At 44.5% G+C, this 20143-nt stretch overlaps 2 protein-coding genes across 5 annotated transcripts in view; both read left to right on the top strand.

Annotated features, from left to right (window-relative positions):
* The window catches only part of NIBAN1 (niban apoptosis regulator 1), a 128420-nt gene extending 123246 nt beyond the window's left edge, over positions 1–5174 (top strand). For all 3 annotated transcript variants that reach the window (XM_070396909.1, XM_070396906.1, XM_070396907.1), the window contains exon 14: positions 321–5174. In XM_070396909.1, coding sequence (XP_070253010.1) covers positions 321–1411 — 1091 coding nt within the window. In that variant the 3' untranslated portion in view covers positions 1412–5174. The remainder of the gene's footprint in view (positions 1–320) is intronic.
* An 11052-nt stretch (positions 5175–16226) lies between these two features.
* The window catches only part of EDEM3 (ER degradation enhancing alpha-mannosidase like protein 3), a 66388-nt gene continuing 62471 nt past the window's right edge, over positions 16227–20143 (top strand). For both annotated transcript variants that reach the window (XM_070397667.1, XM_070397665.1), the window contains exon 1: positions 16227–16577. In XM_070397667.1, the coding sequence (XP_070253768.1) occupies positions 16417–16577 (161 nt within the window). In that variant the 5' untranslated portion in view covers positions 16227–16416. The remainder of the gene's footprint in view (positions 16578–20143) is intronic.

Here is a 20143-nt window from a genome sequence, read left to right as displayed (position 1 = left end):
ACAGTGGGAAGCCTGGGGAGGGTGGGGGTGGGGGGATTAAGAGACCAACTGAAGGACCTATATGCATGCATATAAGAGTAACCAATGGACACAAGACACGGGGCGGGGGGGGGGGCGGGGGGTAGGGGCCGGGGGAATGTCAAGGGGGGGAAAAAAGGAGACATATGTAATACTCTTTGTAATACTTTAAGAAATAAAAATTATTAAAATATTTTTAAATAAATAAATAAATACAAGCAAAAAAAAAAAAAAAAAAAAAAAGAAAAGCCGTTTGGCCGGGGCAGGGCGTTAACGTCGTGTTTTGTGTTCTGGTGTCTCAGTGATAAAGGAAGCAGCGATCCTGAAGAAACACAACCTATTTGAAGACAACATGGCCTTGCCCAGTGAGAGCGTGTCCAGCTTGACCGATCTGAAGACCCCCGTGGGGTCCAACCAGGCCAGCCCCGCCCGGAGGGCCTCGGCCATTCTGCTCGGAGTGGCTGATGGTGAGACTCCCAGTAACGACGTGTTCCCGGAACCAGAGGAAAAGCAGCAGCCTGGGGTCCCTAGTCCGGTGGCCCAAGGAGAAAGCCTTTCTTCCCCAGGTGGGGACGCGCAGGGGGTTCGTTCAGGCACCGGTGACCCTGTTGTGAACCCCGTGGCTGCAGAGGACACAGCAGGAGCCCGGGGCACCCGCTCATCAGACCTGGAGTTTGCAGGGACTCCTGCGGACAGAGAAGCCGCCACCCACCAAGAGCCACAATCCCTCTCTGCCTCATGCTCCTTGAAGGAGCTCAGAAGTTTGTTGACGGTGACCGTCGAGGTACCCATGGTGTCTGCCACCCTCGAGACTGAAAAAGATACACATCCGGAGACCCTTGTTCCCCAAGAAATTGACAAAGAAGAGGAAACGACCCAAATCCACAGGGAGGCCACTCAAGCAGCTGCCTCCAGTCAGGACGACAGTGAAGAAGGCGGAGTCCGGGAGAGGGAGGCCCATTCTCCAGCTGCTGAGGTCAAGGCCGAGGCCGGGGCTGGTGGGGTGGAGGCAGGGGGATGTGCAGAGGCTCAGCCAGCCTGCGGGGGGCTCAGCCAGGGCCCCAGCGGCCCAGGCCCCACAGAGGAGCAGGCGGAGGCTGGGGAGTCCACCGGGAGGGACGCCCAAGAAGGAGGTAAGGCCGTGCCACAGGGAGGCTGCATTTTAAACTCTGACCCCATGGGCCCCAGGGAGAGCCAGGTCTCTGTGGAGGAAGCGGTGGGAGGGAAAAGTGACCCAGCCCAGGCTGCTGCCGGGGTGGGTGCAGAGGAGGTTAAGGGTCCCCGTGTTTACGAGTGTCAGTGGGTGGTGGAGAATGCTCCAAACGCCGACATCCTGGGTCCACAGGAAGAGGATGCGAGGGAGAGTCCCCCAGAGCAGCCCTCGGAGGAGTGAAAGGGACAATTTGGCCAAAGTATCTCAATGAACAAACCCAGCCAATGGCTTAATTATGGGTACACTTAGCGGGTGCATGGGATTGTTACAAAAAAGTTAAAAAAAAAAGTATTACCTACTTTCTTAATCTGTAGAATGAAATCAGAGGGGATGCACACAGGGCACCAGCACTGAGGCAAACCCTTGTGGAACTGAGCTGTTCTGCCTTGAATTCCTGCTTTAGCGTTTTCATAGGAATTACAAAGGTAATGGGGTGTGTGGGGTGAGAGACAGCTGAGGGTGTCCGGGGGAGGGAGTGGGGATCGCACTGAGGACAGAGAACGCAGTAGGAGCATGGTTTTCAATACACTCTGCAGTGTCTTCTAATGCACTTTAAGGCTTTTCCATTCTTTGTAAGAATGCAGATCTATGCTGTAAATCCCACTACACTATATGGACTGCTCTGTCTCTTAAGGACTCGGCCTTTGCCCGAGGTCACGCTGCAGGAAAGGGTAGGTGGTGGGCACAGGCACCACCGCTGTGGGCAGCCCCACGGGGCCTGAGAGCTCAGGAAGGCTGGGCAGAAACAGAGGAAGGCCGTGGTCTGTGCAACTGTCTGGGCCTGGTACTAAATCTGCTCTCAATGTCTTGTCAATTGATTTGTTAATTCTTATTCATTAATCACCTTTTGAGGAAATTCAGACGAAAATTTCCCTGTCATGTTTAAGCATTCCAAATTAGCCTTAAATTGTGCAGAGAAAGAGCTTAGCTAAATTATTGGGCATAAAGTCTTCCAATTAAACACAGATACTCTATGCCACATGCTGTGTGTTAGGCATCATACAAAAAGAGAGAGAGAGAGAGAGAGAGAAGGAAAGATAAGGTGCCTTGTTCAGTATACATTAAAAGACCCAAGGGAATTTACTCTAAAAAACACCAGTTTTCAAATGATATGTTTTCTGTGTTGGCATGAAAGCTTCCTGTCTTTCCATTAAAACAGCCCTGCTTCATTCCCAGAAGGAAATAAAGTGAATACATGAAAAAAAATGAATAAGAAAGAAAGATGGAAAAAAAGGGAGAGAGAGAGACAAGGGAGAGAGAGAGAGAGAGAAGCCGAGGTATATAAACATACCATCAGGTTCCAAAGATGTTGCCAAAAGTAGAAATCATTTGTTCAGTCGTTTAGCAAGTTGGGGTCATTATGTCCCAGGTGCTGGAGATCGGTGGTTAAAAAGATCTGTTCCTTTCTCCCAGAACTTACACTGTTAGCGGAAATAGACACAGACATCTTCTAAATCCATTGTGACCTACAACTGTTAACGTTCAAGCTGGACTGGACCTCCAAAAGATCGAATAAAGGAGTGTCCTATTGTCCTTCAGAAAATACCAGTTTATTTCCTAAAAGCTTCAGTCCCCGTACCACATCTTCATACTTCCACAGATTTTGATATCAGATCCCAACATACTGCCCCAAGAGCTCGTTTTGATCATCATCAGCCTGTAAGTTTATATCAGTTCTTTAGAGGATTTGCCCCAGAGTTCAACCATTTAAGCAGGAATTCCAATATCTCCCTCTCCACCTCCTCACGAAGAATTTCTTGGATTTCTAGGTCTTTAAGGATGAAAGAGAATCAGTATCAACATCATCTCCTGTGACAACGTTCTTTGAGTGCTTAGACCCTCACAGCTAGAAAGGATCTCCTTACAGATACAGAAGGTCCCTGGGCCCTGTAACACCCAGCACTCGCTCTTGTCCTCGCATTTAGCATGGACTATGGAAGTTATGTCTCTTTTAGGGGCTCCTTTCTTCGAGGACAGAAACTAGGGTTTAGTCATCCTATGCGCTTCCTGCTAGAATAGAAACACGCAGCCTGGACTCCTGGCTCCCTGCCTCCTCAAGTCACATGAATAGCCTTAGTGCCTAGCCAGGAACTGGCCTGTGGCAGGCTGCTCAGGACATGTGAGCACCGACACCCACCGCTCCGCTGTGCTGGGGCTTTTTGGCGCTTGCTGTCAGCCGGGGAGACTTTTTTTTTTAACTGGGCTTTCTGCCCTTGGGGAGTCTTCCCTTAAATCAAGTCCAAAGGGCAGATGGCCATCTGGTCAGATGCCCTGGCCAGAGAGGCAAGGAGCCAAAGGAGCAGCGCCCAGCCCTGCCAGGGACCGCCTTCTCTCCAGGAGAACTGTGGCGAGGGAGGAGGTCCCAGCCCAGGCCACCACCACACACGGGCTTCCCGGCTTCCTCCCTTTTCTCTCATCAGGGCTTCTTGAACCCTTGGAAAGCAGAGTCATTATTTCCAACCCTAGAGGAGGGTCCACGTCACTGCATTGGATGGATGAGCATCAGTGCCCTCCCTCACCCGTTCTGTGGGCCCCAGGGGACCGGGCAGTGAGTGGGAGGACGCACTCGAGAACACCATCAAAGGATTTTTCTGTGCACATTTCACAAAAGACAAACTCACTGAGCTATGCAGGATGACTGTTCCGTTTTTAGATGGAACAGGAAACTAGAGTGCATTTGAAGTATTCCTTATTCATCTTAACATGTTGGATGGGATAACTTCAGATGACCGCGCGTTTGTTGCTTTCCATACGGACGTCTTTGTATTGCTCCAGTGGTTTCCGGGTTGGAGGGAGGTGGCTGTGATTTCTCTGAGCAGCAGGAGAGCCTCTCTCTGCAGGCTGCATTGGGAGTCTCTCCCAGGGGCAAATCTGTTAGAAAGGCATCAAATCTCAAGACACAGTTTTTGGCAAAAATTCTGTAACTTGAAACTAGTTACGTTACTATTGACCTTTCACAAAAAAAATAATATTTTTCTTAGAAAAAATTAGCCCATCATTTCCTCCTTTGCAGCTTGGAGCTGAGACAGTAGTGCCTTGCATTATGGAAAGTGAATTCTCTTTAAAAAAAAATATTTGGGCCCTAACCAGTTTGGCTCAATGGATAGAGCGTCAGCCTGCGGACTCAAGGGTCCCAGGTTTGATTCCGTTCAAGGGCATGTACCTTGGTTGCAGGCACATACCCGGTAGGGAGTGTGCAGGAGGCAGCTGATCGACGTTTCTCTCTCATCGATGTTTCTAACCCTCTATCCCTCTCCCTTCCTCTCTGTAAGAAATCAATAAAATATATTTTAAAAAAATATTTGGGGAACCACAAGGATAAGATTCCAGTTTGTCCAAAAGCTTTATAAAGAGGCTGAGTGAGAAAAACTGCAGGTCATTAGGCTTGATCGTCTACATTTGATTAAGAAGATTCTCAAGCCTGCTTTTGTAACTTCCAGGTTGTAGCCAGTGACTTCTAAGGGTTTCACAATTCTCCCAGACAGGTGACTTTATTTCTTTACTAGAGGCCCAGTGCACGAATTTCATGCACTGGTAGGGTCCCTAGCGGCTGCTGGCTGCTGACCGGGGCCTCCCTCCCTTCCCCTGGCCAGCCCTGCCCCTGGACAACTCCTGGTCGAGGGGACAATTTGCATACTATGCTTTTATTATATAAGATAAGTGCTAAATGACAGGGAAGAGAAGGGCATCACTGACTAAACAATAATACCGTTTCACTAGGTAGAAAAAGTGGCTGCCTGTGCCTTCTCTTTCCCATAAACAAACAGGGTTGGGATTTGCCTTCTGAAGCCTGCAACTTCAAGGAAAAAATCGACACTGTGGACTGATTATTTTATTTTGTTTTTGATCACTATATAAAGCAAATAAACATAAAACACTTTGTAACCATGTATTTACTCTGCCAAGTGCCAATATTCCAATAAAAATGTTCATCCTTGGAGAAGGGTCCGGATGTCATATATATTTGGATTTGGGCTGGTTTCATCTTTTTTAGCAAATGCCATGACTTGAGCTGGGAGGAACAGCCCTCAGAGACGGAAGGTGAGTCACAGTCACTGTATTACGGAACTTTTAATTTTCTGTCATCAGGAAGAAATCCACAGGGAAATCACTTACTAGTAATGTCAGATGTAATTACGCTTTGAAACTGCATATGCTTATTTCTCTAGGAATTAGATTATGTCTAAATACAGCAATGGGCAAATTACTCTTGACGTAATTGAACTGCTGTTCAAACCAATTTATTTTCAGCAGGTAACCCTGAGTGAAACATTCATTCTTTCTATGCTTATAAGCAACACAATGTTTACTCACCAATGTTGACAGTTGCTCATTCATCCATGAATCCACTTCACCCTAAATATAATGATTGTGTTTCTATCGTATGCAGGCACTCTAGTGGGTGCTGGGCAAACAGAGGTGAACATGGCGGGTGTGATCACTACACCTCAACTTTGCAGGGTGAACGTGGCAAGGGAGAGCGCAAAAAAGGTATTTACTTCCTTGCCTGGCATGAACCTTGTCTATAATCTCAGCTTCAATTCTATCTACACCAACAGCTTCAGGCAAGAGAGGAAGGAACACTGGAGAAATCAAGTCCAGGGGAGATGGGACACTCAGTGTGGCATACACTTCACCACTCCTCTCCTCCTTCCACACCAAGCATCCAGTGGGCAGGAACCATTCCCAGAGCGGCTCCCCCACTACTTCTGTTTAGGGCCAATAATCGGATTGGAACTGGAGGTGAGTGAGTTGATTTGAAACTACTTCAGCGTAGTTTTTCTTAGATGACATGTTTACGTGGTATGGCTGGATGGGGCTGATAGAGGTCTTGAGAGGAGCCAACTAAACCTGTATGCCAGTGTCTGTAGTTGCCATGTTAATAATTGTCAAGAACTAGAAAACAACCCCTATGTCCCGTGGTACGTCCATATGATAGATTACTACTCAACAGTAAAAAGGAATGCTCTGCTGACATATAGGGTAACATGGATGAGTCTCAAAATAATTAGGCAGAGTGGAAAAGGCCAGACCAAAAAAAAAAAAAAAAAGGGATGCCCGCTATATACTTCCTTTTATATGACATTCTAGGAAAGGACAAATTTAGAGATAAAAATAGATCATCAGTTTCCTGCAGCTGGGCGTCGGTAAGTTGGGGAGACTGATTGTGGAGTGGCATGTAAGGGAATTTGGGGGGTAAACTATTCTAGATCTTGATTATGGTGGTTGCTCTGTGACTATATGCATTTGTAACACATAACTGTATCCTGAAACGGGATTCTTTGGGTGCATTTACTCCCGTCTTTAAGCCCGTATAGAATTGAGAATGATACAGAGCCAAAAGGGAAAAGCCACTAGAAATGGTTGCCAACGTAAAATTGGTTCCCTAAAATAACCATTTGATGAGTACTGTTCTGCAGGGCTCTGCCGCTTCTTTGAAGTTCTGATCTGGACTCAAATCTTCTTCCCCAGAATTCCGATGATGATGCCTTGGCATCTGCCAGACCATCTTGCTGGCACTGTCTTCCCACGGTGGAGAGCCAGGCACACACCGGGGCATGGCAAGTGCTGGCAGACTGCCCAGTGCAGGGTTAGGAACTCCTAGACTCTACTTCCAGTCACGTGCCACTGAGGAAGCCCCCAGGAGGTCTAACATGAAAGACAACTTCATTTACTTAAGGCCATTACCGCTTGCTTGACATGCCTTAAGAAATCACAAATATGAGAGAGATCACACTCATTAAAGCACAACATGACATGCGGGGGGAAAAAACACAACATCTGGTTATATGAACTCTGAAAAGCCTAACTTTGAAATTTTTCTTCTGAATATCCTTTGATGTATAAGCCTTTTATTTATTTATTTATTTATTTATTTATTTATTTATTTTGATTCTTTGAAAAATAGTGGTTTCCAGATCAAAACCACAGATAGAAACTTTCTCTAGGTGGGTAAAAATCACCTGGAAATTGCTAGACTCTGTTAAAGGGGATGAGATTAACACATTGACACAAAGCATTTTATTTTATTTTTAAATATTTTTTAAATATATTTTTATTGCTTTCAGAGAAGAAGGGAGAGGGAGAGATGGAAACATCAATGATGAGAGAGAATCACTGACCGGCTGCCTCCTGCACGGCCCCTACTGAGGATTGAGCCTGCAACCTGGGCATGTGCTCTTGACCGGAATCAAACCTGGAACCCTTCAGTCCGCAGTCCGGCGCTATATCCACTGAGCCAAACTGGCTAGGGTGACACAAAGCATTTTATATAAATTTCCGTGAACAAGACAATCTCATAATTACTCTTTAAAATTTAGTAAGCCCATAAAAATTGGAGAGACACTCCTTTAAATGAAATATTTTTCATTCTTAGTTATATAACAATTATCATAAAAGCAATAACTTTGTTCCACTTAATTAAAACAGATACTGATGCCCCAACTGGGAATCACACTGTGACCTCCTGGTGCATGGGCTGATACTTAACCACTGAGCTATATAGGCCAGGCAAAACCACTTCTGTTTGACTAGTATATAGTCACACTTCCTTGGGTGACCTGTCTCTTAATTTCCCTGCTTTCTCACCAAAACCTAATATTAAGTAAATTGAATAACTTGGCAAACCATTAAGTTTGTTTTTAAAACTTCTAACAGACTCCACCTGTCCAAAAGTGGACCAGTAAATAACAACCCTGTGTACTTTTAATCATATTTAATTTTTTTATTTTTTATTTTTTATGAATCTTATCTTTAATGGTGCTACTTATTTTATGCTGGTTTTTGTACAGTATGGAGCACCCAGACAATTTATAAAGTTCAGTTAACAATCAAAATGTTTTATTTAGCATACATGAATATAATGTCCTTTAGATGGGTTGAATTTTTCATATTTCTACTGATTTTTCTCTTGTTATTGTTGAACAATCTCCTTGACTTCAGGCTAAGCTAGTTATACTTCAAACAGTAACCGGTATGCGTTACTTTAGTTCAGGGGTCATATTTAATTTTTTTTAAATTCCAGGAGCAACTGCAATTACTGGTGTTACAGCCTTTACTGTTTACTAGCTGTGTCTTTTATTGCCAGGAGATTTAAATACTCTCAAGGGAAGTTGCCTTGCAGTATTTCCAGTAACGCATTATTTCTATGCATCTTATACAGAGGAGAAAGGGAAAGGAAAGTCCTAAAGATAAGCTGGCAAAACCTCGGCAACTGTAAAATTTACTCAAGGCTCAGACAAAAAGGATTTTTAAAAAACACCTCTCTAAGGAGATCCTATTATTTGTTGATAGTACTTAGGGATTTGATAGATAAACTATACATGATAAGCAAAATTAAAAGTAAAATGGGACAGATTTTTCACAGTTAACCAATTTTATAGGGTGTCCCAAAATTCAAATCTTGCATGAGCGTTAACAACAACAAAAAAATTAAAAGCCTAATTTTACTTGGTTTATTGAGTCAGATTCTAATATCTGTTGCCCTTTGATTTCAGTCCTTTCAATTTGATAAGCATTACCAAGTACCAGTTATGGCCCAGGAGCAGGGACAATGAAGACCAATGAAGACCACGGCTTTGCGTATGTGCCAGCAAAGCCATGGAGGCCATTTACCCGATGTGCTATTCCATACATAACCCTATACTGTATACTTTATGAATCAATAAAAAATTTACAATTTTTAGTTATAAACCTGTGTTTTCTATTAAAATTACTTCTTGTGTGAATTTTGGGACACCCTATAGGAATCCCGGAACATATATAAAGGTCATATTTGCGTCTTCACTGTTAAGTATATATAACCATGATTGTAAAAACACCAAAGCAAGACTTTGGCATAGAATGCCAAGTGTCTCCTAATATTTGCTATCCTCTGCTCCTTTCGAGTTATAGAATCTCCTGGGTTTGAACTGAGCATGTGTCTGCCCAGTTAGAGGCTAAAAATCTCAGCCTTCCTTGACTGGAATCAATTGATTAACTCTTTTCCAATGAGAAGTGAGCATTGGACGTGATGTGTGGACCTTCCTGGTCACATCCTTTTAAATATAAATATATATATATATATATATATATATATATATATATATATATATATGATTTTAGAGAGGAAGGGAAAGGGAGAGAGAGAGAGAGAGAAACATCAATGATGAGAATCATTGATTGGCTGCCTTCTGCATGCCCCTACTGGGGATCGAGCCCACAACCCAGGCATGTGCCCTTGACCGGAATCAAACCTGGGACCCTTCAATCCACAGGCTGCCGCTCTATCCACTGAGTCAAACAGGCTAGGGCTGGTCACATCCTTTATAAAGGAAAATGCTTGCCCTCTTCTCTCTCCCTTCCAGACTAGCTGAAAGGTTTATGTGATTCTGGTGAAGCAGCTTGTACGATAGAGACGCCTACCAGCGGATAGCATAGCAACCTGAGTTCCTGGATGACTCTGTGGAATAGAATTGCCTACCAGCCCTGAAACACCCACCTGTTTCTGAATATTATTTGGGAGAGAAACAACTTTCTTTCTTGTATAAATTATTATATTTGGGATTTCTTTCTTGTAGCACCTGGGCTTGTACCATAACTAATAAAAGGGTTTGGCATTATCGTCACTATCATTTGTACTGTGTTCAAACTTTTTAACTATCTCTTTAAAAGATATAGGAACTTTAGTTTTTAAGTTAGCAGGAAGGCTTATATGACTACTTGCTTAGGGGGATTGTTAGCATTAAACGATACAATACAGTGTTTATGAAACCTTTGTAAACTTAAAAAGGTTTCAAACAACAAGTCATTATGTTAATATCAAGCTAACACAGCGGTTCTCAACCTGTGGGTCGCGACCCCTTTGGCGGTCAAACAACCCTTTCACAGGGGTCGCCTAAGACCATCCTGCATATCAGATATTTACATTATGATTCATAACAGTAGCAACGTTACAGTTATGAAGTAGCAACAAAAATAATTTTATGGTTGGGTCACAACATGAGGAACTGTATTTAAAGGGCCAGAAGGTTGAGAACCACTGAGTTAACAATCCATGATAGCAGTGGGGTTAATGGTTTTTCTGCAAACATTTTAGCCATCTAATGCGGCCCACCGCCCAGGTAACATAATCCAGTGGACATGCGCATGCTTCCAGAATAATTGGTTTTCCAGGCATTATAATATAGCAGAAGGAGGGGTACTGAAGTACGCAGAGACATTATCTTTTTGATTACTTCATGGAAGTGGCAGCCTGCTTTATTGTGTATGAAGTTAGCGCCAGTTACCTGGGAGACTGACGTAGTTCACCACTTAACAGACTTTATAAAGTGGCCTCATTGGTGCTGTCTAATTTAATGTTTCATGCTTTAATGTAAAAGCACATCTAATGAATCCTGCTATTGCCGTATCATTTATACTTCACTCCTCTCAAATTGTTTATTGGATGAATGATCCTGGCAACATTTGCTGAGTATTCACTGCCTACAGAACCCACCATGAGGGAATTTGCAAATAAAATAAAGACCTTTGTATCCTTATCTCATTTGAACTTCCTGCAGCCTGGGATACTATTGGCCACTCCCTCCTGACACTTGCTCTTCCTTTGATTTCTGTGACTCTTTTCTCTGGTTTGCTTCCAAACTTTCTGATCTTCTTTCCTTTGATATTCTTCCACTACAAAAAAGTTGGAGATCCCCCGTGTTCCTTCCTGAACCTTCTCTTTTCACCCTTCATTCTTAGACTTTTTGGAGTCACGAGCCCCTTGGAGATTATAATGAAATACACTCGGGGGGGCGGGGGGGGGCGGGGGGCGGACTTGTTGCATGCAATTTTAGGATTACATGAACATCCTGAAGCAACTAGTGACTCCCTAAGGGTCCTTATCCCTCAGTAGTTCCTTAAGAACTACTGTTCCATGACTTTTAACTACCTCCTATCCAGAATCTCTCTCTCTCTCTCTCTCTCTCTCTCTCTCTCTCCCCCCCCCCCCCTCTCTCTCTCCTCAGATATATCCAGTTGCTTATTGTATTCCTTCACTTGGATGTCAAACATGAACCTTAAACTCAAACTCACCACATCCCAGCTGAACTCATCATATAGCCTCCTCTCCCCAACTGCTCTTCATCCTGTGGTTTCTACTTTGGTGAGTGGCATCACCATCCAATAAACTGCTCAAGTTATAAAGAAGGTCCAGGGCCAAATGTGAAATCGGGGCCCTGGGGGCTGTGGAAGAGCTGCCTTCACCCAAGAACCTTACTCTCAGCCGTAACTGTCTACCTGGTCATAATGAGAGCATCAATAGCTACTCTTTATTGAGTTCTTTCAGATCGTGCTACATAGTTTACACACATCATCTTATCATCTTGACAGCACTCCTGCAAGGAAGGTATTCCATCAATTAAACTGTTTAAACCTCCTAAAAAAATGCTGAGTTGGGTACTACACTGTCCCTTGATATGGCTCCAGGATCCCCTGGGATACTGAAATCTGCAGATGCTTAAGTCCCTTCTATACAATGGCATAGTATTTGCATATAACCTAGGCACATCCTCCTGTGTGCTTTAATCTAGGTTACTTATAATACCCAGGACAAAGTAAATGCTATATAAACAGTTGTCTTTTATTGGTTAGGGAATAATGACAAGGAAAAAAAAATCTGTACATGTTCACTACAGATGCAACCATCATAGGCCTTCCTACATAGGACACGTTAACAACAATGTCAGCTTTTCAGGGGAATATTATCTATCTGTGGTTGGTTGAATCCCGAATGCGGAACCCACAGATATGGGGGGCTCACTGTATTCTTATTCCTGTTTACAAATGAGAGAACGAAGGCACAAAGACATTTAGTAATTTGCTTAAGATAATATAGCTAATAAGTAGCAGAACTGGCTCAGAGCCAGTTCTTGGCCACCTACACGACCTGTGCTACCTGTGCGGAATGATGTTGAATGATGCTGCCTTAAAACCTGTGTCCCAACTGAAATGTGAAGTAAAAACTATGTTGGTAGCGCAAATGGGGATTTAGGCACTGCTTGTGATGAGCATGGACTTGCCCTTTTTTTCCTGATACATAAAGTAAATGGTTGCTAAATGAGACACTCCACCACATGCGTGAGCATAACATTAAATACGACTTGCCTGTGAGAGCTGGTACAGGAGTCACTGAGAGAAGTGGAATAAGAATCTGAGGTTGAAGTGATTTTGAAGATCTTACAACAGTGGTTCTCAGCCTTGGCTGCACATTAGAATCACCTGGGCATCTTTTTTAAATCCTGATTTCTGGGCCTCATTCTCCGGAAATTCTGTTTCTTTGTTACTAATGTTGTGGCCCCACCCCATAACGAAGAAACAGAATTTCCGGAGGATGAGGCCCAGAAATCAGGATTTTTAAAAAAGATTCCCAGGTGATTCTAATGTGAAGCCAAGGTTGAGAACCACTGTCTTACATCTTGATTGACAGGTAGAAAAAGCCCCGGAAACGTCATTGGGGGCAATAAATCATCCACATTTCCTAGTCTCTTTCTTGGAATTTGGAGAAGTCAGGTGGACAGCCCAGCATGGAGTCAGTCCACAACACTCACTGCGTACCTTTTCTGTGAAGTACTCTTTCCAGGGTCTTAAAGTCTCTGGTTTTGAACATAGAGTGCGTACTGTCCTTGTTAGCGTTTGCAAGATTGGGTTCTCAAGAAGAAAAGTGTTCTGTGAATGCCACACGCTACCAGAGAATGGGAACAGTGATTTGAAGAATGCCAAAAGCACCACTCCCAAATGCCACACCAGAGTTTTAGGAGTATTTAGATCCGTCATATTAAATAACTCAAGTCACTTAGGGACAACTGCTGCTGTCTAGCCAGGGTCACACAGCTGGCCCAGCCTCCTGGGACTGACTATATCTGAGCCATGAGATCCTAATTCCTGATCCATCCCGGCAAGTAAATAAAGAGAGCTCCAGGTGAGCACACCTATTTACGTAAGTCACAAGGCTGTGCAAACAAACTCTTAACTGGTTAAAGGGCATCTTATTTCTTGTCACTTTGAAGGGGCGTTACACATCCAAAATCTTGTCCGTATTCTTTCAAAACCCTTCTCCTCTTAAATGCTTCCCACTAGTGTTTCTCCCCCAGTACAATAGGCCAAGGTCTCTCCGGTTTAACTCCTATGTCATTTTCGTCACTAAGGTTCTAAAATAACGTGTGTGGGTTTTAAAATGATGAATGTAAATTTTTCCCAGTGTCCATAAACTGCCAATTAACTGAGAGATTCTGTTATTTCCATTGAAGGGTTAAAATGGGTTCTCTTTTGAAATGCACCCTGGGAACATATTTTTCTTTCACTTCCAGGGGCTCCACCTGGGATATGATAAAAGTTCCAATGCTTTTTAGGCTCCAAATGGACTCAATCATTGGCTAGAAATTGAATTTCATCCGGAAAGAAAAAGGTGCTTATTATTTAGCAAGTTAACAAAGAACATATTTTAGGCTCTCATTATACACTTTTAAAATGCAGAGTTAATTTGAAAACAAACAAATAAGCCAAGGGAGGAAAAATAACCCAGAGAACTCTACACATTAAAAGTCAGTACTGAAGGTCACTGACTATTTTTCTGTTTTCTTTGTTCTTAGTTTTAAAATACTGGGTAATGGGTGTTGACCTTTAACTCGCCGTGTTCTCTGTGCCAGGGCCAAGAACAATCCACAGGTATTATTTATTTAGCTAACTTCATCCTTGAAGCTGCCAAAGCGGATCCAGGATGGCGCCAATAGAGGGTTGCAGGTCCATAAAAAGGATAAAATCAAATATTGTTCAGAAGTGACCTCATGTGTTTTCACAGCCTCCATGTAAGTAGATGAAAGGACGATAGTCCTCCTACTTTCTAGATAAGGAAACTGAAGGAATAAGGAAACAAGTATATTCAACAGTTTTTGAGCATCTGTAACAGGAGAGGCATCGTCCTGAGGTTTTGAACACATATATAAATAAACTGACGTCAATATCCTCTGAGCAGTCATAATATAGTGGACATGGCTCACTGTGAAAGGCACAATAATAAAACACAGAACACAGTGGAAGAAGAAGGGATAGGATAACGTATAATGATCAGAAGGTTTGGGGAGGGTCTCAGATGGAATCTGAGACTTCATGGGTGGTGAGGGTTCTACAGACACAGATGGTGGGATACGTGAGGGGATAGTAAGAGCAAAGACGGAGAGAGTATATAACATAGGAAGTTCATGAGAATCTGGTTATCATGTAGGCTTTGAGGGCAGGGCAGGGTAGCAGGGAGACGAAGTGCTCAGAGGGTTTACAGATGTCCTTGAATGCCAACTCTGGTAGCAATGTACAGAAAAGTAGGTTGGCAGGAAAGTAATTCAGGAGGGCATTGCAATGGTTCAGGAAACAGGTAATGGAGCCTGGAACTGAGCAGAAGTAGGAGTAGAAAGAAAGATAGTGATAGCAGAAGGAGAACCTATATAATTTGGCAACTGATTGGGCACGAACCATGAAGGAGGAGGATGGGTTGAAGATGATTCTGATGCATTAATTTGAACCAGTGAACATCTGACACTTGTCTGTCCCTTGGGCCAGACAAAAGGGAATTTCTACTAGGTAGCTGGAAATGTGTGTCTTGAGATCAGGCAGATATTGACTGAGAAATCAGCCACAGGGAAATGGTTGAATTCATCTGAGTGGAAGAAATCACCATGAAATAGAGTATAAAGAGAGAGAGAAAAAAGAAAGGAAACCTTAATGTACAGGGAAGAGAGGCAGTGAAGGAAGAGGAGTCACTGGTGTCACCTGAATGGTCACTCTAAGAGAGAGGTGGATGATGCAAGGTGATCGAAATCAAGGAAGAAACATTTCCAGACAGAGAGCTGAATGCTGCAGAGGGGATGAGTAAGCCATTTCCTGTGGTCTTAGCGACGATCACATCCAAGCTCCGAACCGCTGCACCTACCCACTGAATTATCACACAAGAATAACAATGTGGTTTTTCAAAAGGAACCCTAGCCTCACTTTACCCGTGGTTAACCTGGGACAACGTCATCAAAAATAAATGGCAAGTTCCAACCTCCTGCATTAAACTTTGTCTGCAACTCACACCATTCTCCCTACAGTGAGCTTTTTAGATAACTGTTGTTAATCAAGTCTGAGGCCTCAGGTGCTCTCCTTCACCCTCCTGGCATTAGGCAGTGGGTACATGCAGGGGGTTCCAGAGTCATAAGGGTGGTTGGACTCTTAACTAACCCAGCAGTGTGACAAGGGCTTGTTCCCTAACTAACTTGTCTAGCCTGAGTTTTCTCTTGCAAATTGGTTGGGAAGAGTGCATGAGAGAGTGCCAGTAAAACTAGCAGCATACTGGTACTGCTTTCGAAGGCTCAAGTCATTATTGCTGTTAGTATTTTGCAACCTCCCTGAGGACAGAGGATTACTCCAACCAGCACTGTTCCCTAAAGAGTGTGGCACCGAGCTAGGGACATGTGAGCCTCATTCTGCCGGCCTTCAGGGAAACGTCATTCGCGGCAAGAGGGCTAAAGAGCTGGCCAACGTTCCGGGAGGAAGGGCTGGCTCCACCGAGCTAGGGCTGGCCACTGGGAGCCGCAGAAAGCGGGATCCGCGGAACCGCCCGGGACCCTCGGAGGACTACAAGTCCCAGGGTGCCGCGCGCCCACCCGGAGTGGAAACTCCGCAGGTGGAGTCAGGTTGCGGGACCGCCGGGGAGGAAGCAGTGCACGCTGGGACCGGTAGTCTTCAGGTCGAAAGTTCACGGGTCGGAGGCGGGCCCAAGCGACAGATTCGCTCCTTAGTCCCGCCTTTTGTCCACGTCTCACTTCTCCGGGCCAATGCTGTCTCCTATCCTCGGAGCCAGCCCCTCTCCGCGCCGGTCCCCATTGGTCCTGGGGCTCGACGTCTGGAGCCCTACCCGGAAGTAGCGCCGGGGGAGGTGGTTTCCTAGACTACGACACCGGAAAGCTGGGGGAGGCGCTCAGGCTACAGAGGGCGGAGGGCGGTGGCAGCGGTGGCAGCGCTGGCGCCGGGGACCGGCTCGGTGGCTTCGCGAAACAGCTCGGCGACGGCGGCCGCTCGCTGGACTCCGCATCCCGCCCTCGGCACGGCTCGCAGCCCCCTGGCCACGCGCGTCCGGCAATGTGTCCCACGGCCCGGGCGTAGCCGCTGCGCGTGCGCGGAACCGCGGGGCCATGAGCGAAGCCGGAGGCGGCCGGGGCTGTGGGTCCCCGACCCCCCAGCGAGCGCCATGGAGCCTGGTGGCGACGACGGCCGCGCTCTGCCTGGTGACGGCCACGTCCGTGTGGACGGCGGGGGCCGCGCCCATGACCAGGGAGGAGAAACAGAAGCTCGGGTAAGGGTGCTTGGCAGGTGGGTGGGTTTCCTCGTGGGGCTGACCCCGGGCCAGGTGCCTGTCATTGCGACCCGGCGTGCAGCGGCCTCTCCGGCCGCGGTGGGACGTCTGCGGCCTGGCGGGAGCCCTAGCGGGGTGGACAGGTTCCGGGAAGGTGGGGGCCGCCGCCCGCCTGGTGACCTCCGGGGACCGTCGGGGCGTCGCCGTGGCCGTCGGGGACAGTGCAGGCTCCGGGAGGCCCGCGCGGTGGGTCCGCGCGGCTGCCGTGTCCGTGGCCCGTGTCGCCGCGCGGGGAGAGTCCTGCCGTGGCTTTTCCTGGAAGATGAGATTAGGCGCCGCGCACGAGTGCGCTCCCGCTGGCTGGGGAGACGTGGCCGATCTCCCAGGAGTTAAGGAAATAATGTTTACACCTGTTACGGCGAGAGGGGCCGCTCGTTGGAACGTGAACTTAACCCGTTTCACCGTTTCTTGCGCCCCGTTTTCATAAGAGGACACTCCTTCGATGGTGTTTTCAAAAGCCCCAATTAAGGAATACCCGTTCACTTCGCTCAGATTCGTTTGATCAGTCTTGAACGTGGCATAAAATGATCAGGTACTCTTACAGCATGTAGTTCGGAGTCAGTATTCCTAATACACTTTAGGTCCCACGGATGAATAAGGAACAACAACAACAAAAAAGCCAAGAACAATAGGAAATGGGCCAAGGGCTTGAAGAGTTAATTTCACGAAGCAAGAGGAGATGCAAATGGTCAGTAAACATGACAAGGAGCTCAACCTCATCAATGGGAGAGATGCACCTGGAAGCAAGGAGGCAGCTGCTTTTTATCGTTAGGTTAGTAAATGCACGACATATGGAGAGAGCTGAGGTGTGAGGAATGAACCCTGACCGGAGCGACGTTGCTGTCGCTCCTGGAATTTAAATCCTATGAGCCCCGATTCATTGATCCCAACTCCAGGAATCTACCCCGCAGAAGCAAAAGCTCTGTCAACGTTGAGATAGCTGTACAAACGTGTGCATTTTACAAAATTGTTCCTTGAAGTATCCGTACTATGGAATAATATTCAGACATTAAGGAGGAGGTAGATCATGGGAAGGCTATCCAGGATGTATGTATTCTCAAGATTTTTTTTTTTTTAAAGCAAATTGTAGAATAATATGTATAGTACCATCCCGTGTTAGTTTATTTTTTTAAAGAAAAGAAGTTGTCTGAGCTCAGAAAAACATGGGAAGCTTATTACCTTTTGGGCTTAGAAGGTGAGGTGAAACCATCAGGTTTTATTTTATATACTTTCTTATTGTTTATGTTATTGCAAGAGTCTTGTATTTTTTTAAAATATGTTTTTATTGATATTTTAGAGAGAAAGGGAAGGAGGAGAGAGAAACATCCATGGGCTGCTTCCTGCAGGCCCCCTACCGAGGATCGAGCCTACACCCCTGGTGTCCTTTTGGTGAATGGGGAGAAGCTCAACCAACTGAGCCACACTGGCTGGGCAAGAGTCTTGTATTTTTATTTTTAAAATATATTTTTATTAATTTCAGAAAGGAAGGGAAAGGGAGAGGGAGAGAGAGAAACATGAGCGAGGATCATTGATCGGCTGCCTCATGCACGCCCCCTACCGGGGACTGAGCCCAGAACCTGGGCATGTGCCCTTGACGGGAATGGAACCCAGGACCCTTCAGTCCACAGGCAGATGCGCTATCCACTGAGCCAAACTGGCTAGGACAAGAGCCTTGTATTTTTAAATAAAATAGCCACTGAGCCAAACTGGCTAGGACAAGAGCCTTGTATTTTTAAATAAAATAGCAATGAAAGAGCGCGATGGGAAAAAAGAGAAAATATCAGCTCTGAAAAAGAAATCACCAGTAAATTAATAAGTACCTTAAATTTTTTCTTTATGAATTGAATGTATCATCAATTACTGTTTTACTGAAAAATCCTACTCTGTCCCAGGCACTTTACATGCTATCTCTATGATCTTCCCTGTTTCTTAAAGAGGTGGGTGTGATTCCCATTTTGCAGATTTGGAAACTGAGACTCAAGGTTGATTTGTTCAAACTCACTAAGCTACTAGATAGTGGAGCCAGTATTCAAACCCAGGTCTGTATGGCCTCAGAGCCCATGGTCTCACCACTATCCTGCACTTCCGAAAGACTTAGAAAAAGAAGCTTCAAGCATCTTATTTGACCACCACTCCCCTTTCTCCCTTTTCTATTAAAAACTTCTAATTGAAGAATAGTCATTTTTCACCAACGTTAATTCTTAACTGGAAAAGTCCAACCAATTCACATCAAATTTTGAGAACATTTATGCAAGTAAGTTACAGTAATTAGGCTTGTTGGTTTAGATTTCCTTATTCTGGAGTAAGTGTAGAAGAAGAGTCCAGAGCTATAAACCTCAAGTACACAATTACTTGATTGCTTTACCCTCTGGAAATTTTCAGGAAAATGAACTCTTGACTCATGAGGTTTATCTTGACTCATGAGATTTGTTTTGAAGCTCAAATATGATTTATGATAAGCAGAATGCCCTACCTCTTTTCCTCTCCTCCCAAACCAAACTGATGATAAAGACTGGAATTGTCCCAAAAGTAAGCAATTACTCAGTCGCTTATAATGTATAGTTTTTGGAATTACTCACCTAGTCTTTCTGGAATAAGATGTTTTTTGCTTTTGTGTTTTAAATGTTGCAGCAGTTGTTAATATCACATTTTCATTAAAAAGAAGTATAAAACAATCTCTGTAGCATATTGGCAGGCAATGTGAATTAACTAGAAAAAGCTGACTTGTAGAAATTATTTTGAAATGAATAGACATAACTTTTAAATTGTGAATTTGATACCACATGATCTCACTCATTCATGGATAATAAAGACCATTACAAACTTTTGAACAATAATAGATACAGAGGCAGAGCTGCCTCAAACTGATTGTCAAACTGCAGTGGGAAGGCCAGGGAGGGTTGGGGGGGAGGAGGGAGGGGATTAAGAGATCAACCGAAGGACTTGTATGCATCCATATAACCATAACTAATGGACATAAGACACTGGGGGGTAAGGGAGGGCAGGGGTCTGTCAAGGGCGGGGGGGAAAAAAGGGCACTTATGTAATACACTTTGTAATACTTTTAGCGAAAAATAAAAAAAAAAAAAAAAAAAATTGTGAATTTGATTTCCAACACATTTTAATCCAATTTGTTGAATAGATATAAAACTTTAAAGAAATATTTTTTGTTTAATATAGTAATTATCCTACCATTCTGTATTTAAATATGACTTTGTTAAGACTTCTATGTTAGAGTAAGAGAGACAGAAAGAGAGAGTTAACTAAACATTAAATATCTCCACTTTGAAGTCTGGGTTGTGGAATTTGCTGATCATGTGCTGTATAAATGTAAGGATTGGAAAAGAATGTGTCCTTGTATGCATTCATAATTCATATTCTTGAAAATTGAATGCTTGCAAAGTTGGATTAATGAATTCAAGCTTGTGTTATCTGTAATACACATGGGTAGGCACTAACATTGACACAGGAATTTCTACTTCTTGGCAATAATCTTATATTAATTT

Source organism: Myotis yumanensis, unplaced genomic scaffold (assembly GCF_028538775.1).
Source record: "Myotis yumanensis isolate MYYU_CA2020_CCGP unplaced genomic scaffold, mMyoYum1.0.hap1 SCAF_17, whole genome shotgun sequence".
Classification (NCBI taxonomy): Eukaryota; Metazoa; Chordata; class Mammalia; order Chiroptera; family Vespertilionidae; genus Myotis; species Myotis yumanensis.
The sequence above is the reverse complement of the archived record's forward strand: the minus strand, read 5'-3'. Positions and strand labels throughout refer to the sequence as shown.